This window comes from Emys orbicularis, chromosome 2, assembly GCF_028017835.1.
Source record: "Emys orbicularis isolate rEmyOrb1 chromosome 2, rEmyOrb1.hap1, whole genome shotgun sequence".
Lineage (NCBI taxonomy): Eukaryota > Metazoa > Chordata > Testudines > Emydidae > Emys > Emys orbicularis.
Genome location: NC_088684.1, coordinates 35,889,819 through 35,897,936, shown reverse-complemented (window position 1 = coordinate 35,897,936; position 8,118 = coordinate 35,889,819). Strand labels below are relative to the sequence as shown.

The following is an 8,118-nucleotide window of genomic DNA, read 5'->3' as shown; positions in this document are numbered from 1 at the left end:
AATGTTTCAATTTCAATTCAAATGTCCAAACAATCATTAAATTGGCAACACTGCATGTAACTAGTTCACAAAACTTGTGGGGGGGTTGGGACAATTCAGGAGGAGGGATAGCTCAGTGGTTTGAGCATTGGCCTGCTAAACCCAGGGTTATGAGCTCAATCCATGAGGGGGCCATTTAGGGATCTGGGGCAAAAATTGGGGATTGGTCCTGCTTTGAGCAGGGGATTGGACTAGATGACCCCCTGAGGTCCCTTCCAACCCTGATATTTTAAAAAAAAACAAAAACAAAAAAAACAACCCTATCACAATGGGAAGTACTGGGTGTGCATCTTCTGCTCACAGCTTCTGGCAAAGCTAACATAACTGTGCAGGGGAGTAGGTGTGTGCTTGACGGGAAGGGTGGCTCTTACTCCCATGCACCACCCTGTAGCATGAGGACCCAGTCTATCCCAAAATGAATATATATAAAGTCAAACACTAAATCTATATATATACAATTTAAGAAAAAGGATGCAAATATTTTGAAAAATGCTAAAGTATCTTTTGCATCAGCCACTTTGCCAAAACAATTGGCGAGAGGTGAAGGACTGAATGGGCCTACAGATGGAGCTATCCTTTTGCACCATGGAGATGGTCCTTCTGGTTCAGAGTCCTCTCTGGCTGCCCCATTCTCTTCCCCATCCCCCTGCAGATTTTGTAATGCAAAGAGTTGTTTGTCAGTCAGTTGAAAGCATATTACTAATAGACTGCAGCTAACTGTGACTAATGACATGTTTTGTTTTCCTTTATTTCTAGTATGAGCCATCAGTGGATTACCAACCTTCAGAAGAAAATGAGAATTTTTGCCTCAATAACTCGACACATTTGGGGACTTTTTGTATCAGAGAGGAAGCCTGGCTGGAAGAATCGGTTGCAGCTTTTTGCAGTTTGCTCTACTGTTAGCTTCATCATAAGCAGCCTCTTATTTCTTGGCTTGCATTCCTTTCTAGCACACTATCCTTTGGTTTCCTTAGCAATTTCTGGGTCCACCTGGATTGGCCTGTCTACTGGGTTGTGTTCCTCCAAGCACATGCGCTGCTTTGGCACACTGTTTGTTCTTTCTTGCAGCTTGCGTGAAGGTAGAAATGCGCTTATTGCTGCTGGGACTGGTGTCGTGGTAGCTGGCAACATCCAAAATATTTTTCACAACCTAAAGATATTGGCAGACAGTATAGTTTGCAATCTAGAGATTGAGCAATTTTCCTTTATAAAAGACTATATTAAAATAATTCAGTGGATTTATAATGAGACTAAACGTTTAAGTAACCCAGTGGAAGAAGTAGTATCACTGAGTGATAAATTCAATGTCTCTTACTTAATTTCAGATGAAAATTTGAAAATGAAGTTAAACAACACAAAACAACAAATCCAGAGTGTTACTAACCATATATCTTCTATACTGGCTATACAGCCCTATATAAACCAGGGGTTGTTGCCTATAATAGGAATTCTTCTAGTTCCTCTTGGCACATACCTTTTCTTCAGAAAATTCTTGGGCACTCATAGTGTGAAGTTTAAGAATATTTACATTACAAAACAGTTCATTAAATTTGATGAGCACCAAAGGCAGCAACAAAAGCCCTGTGTTCTTCCACTCAGTAAAAAAGAAAGAAAAAAGTATGTGATCGTCCCATCCCTCTGCCTAACACACAAGGAAAGGAAAAGCATAGGACGTGTTCTAATCCCTGTATTTACTAATCTTTGCATCTGGGTTCTGTTTGCAGCAGTAGATTATTTGCTTTACTGGCTAATTTTTTCAGTGAGCAAGCATCTCCAAGCATTACCAGCGCTAGAGGTTAATTTGAAAGTCAGGTACCAAGTAAGTACCTTACCTATAATACAATATATTGCTCCTGATAAGTTTTAGTATAGAAAAATTCCTCTTGACTTCAGTGGATGCTCGATCAAGCCCATAGATACTTCCCTCGACTCTTTCATTCCAGAGAAGTCACCATTACCCATCTATTCATGTATTTCTAGTAGGGTCATTATCATGGTGTCTGTGCACCAAATACAATGCTTCAAGTAATTTTGCTGTATGGGACCAGACAATTCTCTGCTCTTTCTTTGGTTTCATATTTCTAGGGGAAGATATGTAGGAGAAGGGACAGTTTCACCAGCCAGTCTGTATGTTGATGTATTGTGGGGAAGGTCCACACAAAGAGAGAAGTTTTGCATTGCATTCTAACAAGATGCTCTCTGGTGGTATGGAGTTCCACAGAGAGGTCCTGCTTGAAACTCTCTGTCCTTTGCTCTCAAGAGCATAATCCTGGAAGCCTATTAGTGATAAGGTCTCTGTAGGTCACCACTTTTATAGTAAATGATACCACCATGAAAGTGACAGAAGAGATGTCTCTGGCTGCAGCTGAGTTGGTTAAAGATTTCATCATTTAACATAATATTGAATCATCCAGGAGCAAATGTTAAAACTATTTTACCAACCCCACTGTGTTCCTCAAGTATATTGCGCAGTGACACTTACGCATGTATTCCATGCAGTCTCCATCTTGGATCTGCTCCTGAGTGAGGAAGAAGATCTCTGTGGCCACATTTTATTTAAAGAATTCCCTTGAGCATTTATAACATAGAAATGGCTCCCATCTAAAAGAACCGCCCTGCAACTTGCAGTAGGCCAAAGTAGGGTGCCCCAAACAAAATCAGTCAGGTAAACGGGTGGGGTGGCAACTTTATTCTAGTTAGACCCTTACACAAAGGGTCATGTCTTCCATAAGGAACTTCCAGCCTCCCTGTGATTTCTGTTCACAACAGCTTCCCCTTGATAAATTTGTGCCACTTGAGCCCAATCACCATAAACTTTCTGGCAACAAGTTACCCTGAAGCTTCACATAGTGTTTAAATACGAACTCTTGGGAGTGTGACATTACTGAAAGATTTCTTAGGTGAGGATTGAAATCACAGAATATTTTAAACAGGAACCAGTACTCTGACACAAAATGGTAACGCCCTTGGTTTATTACAGAGGAAGGCAACAGATGGAAAATATGTCTCAGAAGAAAGCTCTAGTGTTTAATTCCTCTTTATGAATAGCTTCATTTCCTTTTAAGCACACAAGGATTCCTGCTTTCTATATACAGTACTTTTTGTACTGGAAGCCATTTTAACAATTTATACTCTTTATTCTGGGCTGTTTTACCCATAACAACAGCATCATCAGCCACCCAAACTGACTAACAGGCATTGAAAACTTGTGTGCTAGGAAGAGGATTCCACCTAAATGTTCTATGAATTCTCTAGTAATTTGCATTCTAAATACCTATAGTGGATCTCACAATGGAATGCCACAGGGAGGGAACAATCAACATTAATTAATTAATTAACATTTTACCCTCAAATTCTTATACTTGCAAACAAAGTTGGTGATCCTGCAAGCTGCTCCATGGGTGGAGCCACATAGACATCAGTAGGGCCTGCAAAGGCACAGGAGGTCTGCCCACCCAGGGTGGCTTGCAGGATTAGGGCCTAAACACCTTACATAAAGTACACAACTTCTTGATACCTTGGGGATCAAGAAGTTTCAAAGGGATTTCAAGATGTTTAACTATGTACATCTATGTACAGTGTAGCACATGTTCATTCCTCTACTGTTAATTTCTTGCTGCTCAGCAAGTACATTTCTTATTACTTCTTCTTGGGGTTAATTGTGCTAACACTAATCCCCCCCCCTTCCCCAAAAAGAGTTCATTTATACAAGAAGCAATTATAAAAATCTCAGGTGTTCTGAAGAGGAGGGTTCTTAAAATGAGGAAAATAATTAGGTATTTGCTTCAAGTTACAACCAAACAGAAAGGGATTTAAAATTATTTAATATTTGATCTGCCAAGACAATTTTTTTTCTTTCTCTCATGTGTGTCAGATATTTTACTCATTTCAATAAATAAAATTAAATTGATGGCCCATCTTCAAAAGGGAAGTATAGAAGACACTCACCTTAAAAACCAAGAGAATACTAAATTCAAATCCACTGCCTCTCATATTTCTGGGGGTGTTCTACAATGCTATGGAGAAAACCTGAGTTCAGGTTTCACTCCCAGTTACTGCTCTTTTATTCCCTAGCCAGTGAGCACTGCGAAGGATTCTCATATATAGTCCTTGAAATCAATTTGCAAAGCTTCTGAAAGTATGTTAGCATAAACAGTATAATGGAACGAACTATGGCAGCTCTACTGCACATCATGGCCACTCTGATCTTCACAGCAATCATGGGGTACAACCTCAGATCCCCCTTCTTCAAAGGGACAGACTTCCTGCCTCTACAAATTTTAAGCAATAAGCATGGTAGGCCTGGGGAAGAGGGCTCTGGTCTACACTTGCTGTTCTTTGGGACCCACAGCTGATCAGAAGGCCGCTCGTGGGAGAGACCCTGACAACCCCAACCAGATGACTGGGGATCTCCTCCCTCCATTCTGCATCAGAGCAGAGGGTTCTAATGCTCTGGCTTTCTCCCAAACCGCATAAATAAAGATCCATGTGGGGATTTTCATTGTGTCACTCAGACAAGAACAGTGGCGTCGCTGAGGGATGCTGTCGGCTCTGAGCAGAGGGCTTTACAGGGAAGTTCCCACACCCAGATCCCTTTGTAGGTGGCAGCCCCCACTCACACAGAGGACTGTTGGGAAACATCCCCCAGCACAGCAATAGGTTCTGTAGGAAGGGTGAGAGGAATTCCCAACGCAGTGGGTTCCATGAAGATGCTGGTCCACTGCCCTCCTGAGCAGTGGGCTTTCTGTGGATAATGGTCCCTCAGCCTTCCCAAACAGTGCGCTTTATGGCACTCACACACCATTCCTACTTTCCCAAGCAGTGGCATCTGTGAGTGTGCTTCTCTCCACCTCCACCCTACTATAAGCAGCAGGCTCTGTGCTTCTTTCTTTCCCCCCACCCTGCTACAGGAGTGGATGTGGATGGGGTTGCAAGAGAATGAGGCTACTAAGAGGCAATTGCCTTAACCAACCGTGGCTCTTTCCTCTCCAAAGACAGAGAGCTGTTTGCTTTATAAGCCTTGTAACTGCAGCTGGTCAAGAATTTTCAAACAAAATGTTTTTTCCTATGGAAAACGTGGTTTCTGCACAATCAAAGATTTCTGTGGGAAAATTGAAACAAAATGTTTTGGATTGGGTTTTTCCCCAATTGAAACATTTTAGTTTGTCTAATCAAATCTACTTGTACTACTGCAGTGTCTCATGGAATTTGTAGTTTGCGGGCTTCGTGCCCTCATTTTCCCCTATTGGGTGGACTCCCTGTCCAGATAACATACATGATACATTGCAGTTTCCCCTCTGGGTGAACCACTGTGGGATATAATGGGAATCCCATGATCACAGTGCATCATGGGGGATGTAATCTGGCTGCGGGGCCTGACCCAAAGATGAGAATGGGGATTTGAGGCACCAGAGTTGCAACTCCTTTGAGGCAGTAGGGCAGCTCAGGTGAAGGAATGCAGTTCACTGAGTGGAAGCAAAATGTTTCTACATTTCATTCAGGACTTTTCATTTCCCAAAAATACTCAGTATTTGAGCTTGGACATCAGCGATTGTCAAAATACCAGAATTTCATGGGATGGAGATTCTGACTTTTGATCAGTTCTACCTGCACTGGACAAATGAGCAGGACTGAGTCTCTGTAACAGAGGGCAGTAGTACACAAACAGGATAATCTATGGCTAATCCAAACTGTGTTCTGCAGAGAGCTGTCTGGTCACGTAGAGATGGATTTGACTGAACAATGTAGCCTTCTGATTACTGTTCAGTTTTCTGCTGTGTGAGAAATGAGTACAATTCCTAGTAGATTAGAGCCCAGGCTGCAAAGTTCAAACCTTTATTTCAACTTCCTTGAAGTCTATGGAATTTGGATCCTATGGAGCGGTTCTAATATCCTGTAGGCAGGTATCCACATTAAAAAAACCACCCTATCTTCGTCACAATTGGCCCCATAGTGGTCAGTCTCAGAGATAGAGGCCAAAGACTAGTCAAGCAGAATGAAGCCTGCAACCTCTTGAGCACTTTACTCCTGATAAAGACAGGCACAATCTGGCTCCATTTTTTGTATCTGTGTTTCATATTGAATGTCTACTGTGGTCTTTCTTCTCTTATCCACTGGCTCATTTACACAGTACCTTTGTGAATAAATTTCCCTCACCCCCTCTTTAGCTGTTAATCATCAGACATACCAAGAGATCAGAGAAAAGCAACAAAAGTTACTGGGTGGGGGATGGGAGCAGAGAGAGTAAATTATGAGGAAGGATTAAGCAGCAAAATAGCACTTTCATTTACACCCCTGTAAAGCTGGACTAAAGGAGAGTGTAATTAGCTCTTGCCTAATTGAAAAGTAAGCAGAGACGTGTCTACAAATATCTGAAGGGTGTAAACACCAGAGAGGAATAATTGACATGGTTTACAGTAGGAAAAGGATAAAATTAAGGAGAGGGACAATATCATCAAGAAAAAGATCCTGACAGTTTGACCCCTTAGACTGAGGGACAGACTCCAAAGAGACGTGGTGCAAATCCTATCATTTGGCACATTTCACACACAACTGGGGAGTTCACGAGTAAACATACTGTTATGAACAATCCTTCATTGACAGGAGATGGGTTAGATCATCATGTCTAATACAGATCACTCTGCATAGCTGAGTATGAAATGCAATAACTATTTTAAAAGAAAGTAATTAGTACTAACACCAGCTTTTTCCCCCATACAGAAAAATGAAAACACGTTTATTTTCAACAATGGAGAGCGCAAGACAACGAATGTTTCCTTTAACTCTTCTCTGTTTAAGCATGAATGCCTCCCTAAACCAGAGTTTTTGCTCTCCTCAACATGGCTCCTGCTTGGATGCATCATCTTTTGTCTAATAATATTTGCATTATTCTCCACCACCCTGACGCAACTTAAAATACTTGTGTCAACTTCATTTTATCCCAACATAGAGATGAAACGGATACATTATCTGCATGCAAAACTACTGAGAAAAAGATCAAAGATTCCACAGAAAAATGTAAAAAGGAAATTGAACTCATTTGCTACAAAGGTAAGCCATGAACACTATGGAAAAAACTCTCTCTCTCTCTCTCTCTCTCTCTCAGAATAACTGCACAGTTCAGATTCAGAGGCAGATCAGAACTTTTCCAAGTCCAGGTGTAGCTGAATCCAGGGTTTTGGTCTGCTTGATCATAAAGGCCCCAGTTCAGGAAAGTACTTAAACATTAACTTAACTTTAAGCACATGCTAATATACTTTCCTGAATAGAAATGGATTTTAGTACATGCTTAAGTGTTTTCCTGAATTGGGGCGAGAGGTAAATTGCAGTTCTATCAGCATGTTGTCCTATCCACACAACACATGAACTATATTAGAACACACAGGCACACCTAAACAGGCCAGATAATCATGCACTGGCCCTGTGTCTTCATTTATGTGTGGAAAGTGCCTACTTGATAAATGGGGTTCTCATGATCCAAACATATAATAATTGGTATTAATAATCAGCTTCTTACTGTTAACAATGTTCAGTTTCTAGCAAATCAAGATGCACTATGGTTAATGCAGTTCTGTTTGTAAAACACAATGAATGGATACTGCAAATAGCATATAGCGAGAAGAACTTTTTATTTTCACATGCAAAAAACAATGAACTACCCAAATATATATTTTAATGGATTTCTATGCAAAAAAAGCGCTTGGCATTTAAGATGCTGGATGGCAGGGTCTGTGAAGGACTGGTACTCAGTGGTAACATGTCACTAACACACCTTTTCTGTCTTCTCAGTTCCACTTCTGGTTCCCAATATTCAAGGCAATGGGAATGGTCAGGAAGAAAGAAAAAGACATGATAAACATCAACAATGTTTGAAAAAGGCCAATTAACCTTTTGGATAAGCTCACAGTTCTTTGGTTCAAAGGGTCCCTGTATATTGCTCCTGCTTTGTTAAAATATTTCCATAAAGTGCTGCCAGTTAATTTGCATATTATATATAAATTTTAAATAAGTAAAAATAAATGTCAAAAGATAGCAGTCTGCAGTATTTGGGTAAAATTTGGGAAACTGTAATAATATTTA

At 40.7% G+C, this 8,118-nt stretch overlaps 1 protein-coding gene across 1 annotated transcript; it reads left to right on the top strand.

Annotated features, from left to right (window-relative positions):
* Positions 1 to 796: 796 nt before the first annotated feature.
* DCSTAMP (dendrocyte expressed seven transmembrane protein) lies at positions 797 to 7,911 on the top strand. The gene is made up of 3 exons (XM_065400151.1): positions 797 to 1,858; positions 6,760 to 7,089; positions 7,828 to 7,911. The coding sequence occupies exons 1-3, from the start codon at positions 797 to 799 to the stop codon at positions 7,909 to 7,911; spliced, it is 1,476 nt and encodes a 491-aa protein (XP_065256223.1).
* The last annotated feature ends 207 nt before the right edge of the window (positions 7,912 to 8,118 follow it).

What these genes read in the sequence shown, in the direction of transcription:
- DCSTAMP (XM_065400151.1), top strand. Translation starts at nt 797, where the DNA reads ATGAGCCATCAGTGGATTACCAACCTTCAGAAGAAAATGAGAATTTTT. An exon ending in ATTTGAAAGTCAGGTACCAA is followed by an intron (nt 1,859 to 6,759) that starts GTAAGTACCTTA and finishes TCCCCCATACAG; the next exon opens with AAAAATGAAAACACGTTTAT. An exon ending in TGAACTCATTTGCTACAAAG is followed by an intron (nt 7,090 to 7,827) that starts GTAAGCCATGAA and finishes CTGTCTTCTCAG; the next exon opens with TTCCACTTCTGGTTCCCAAT.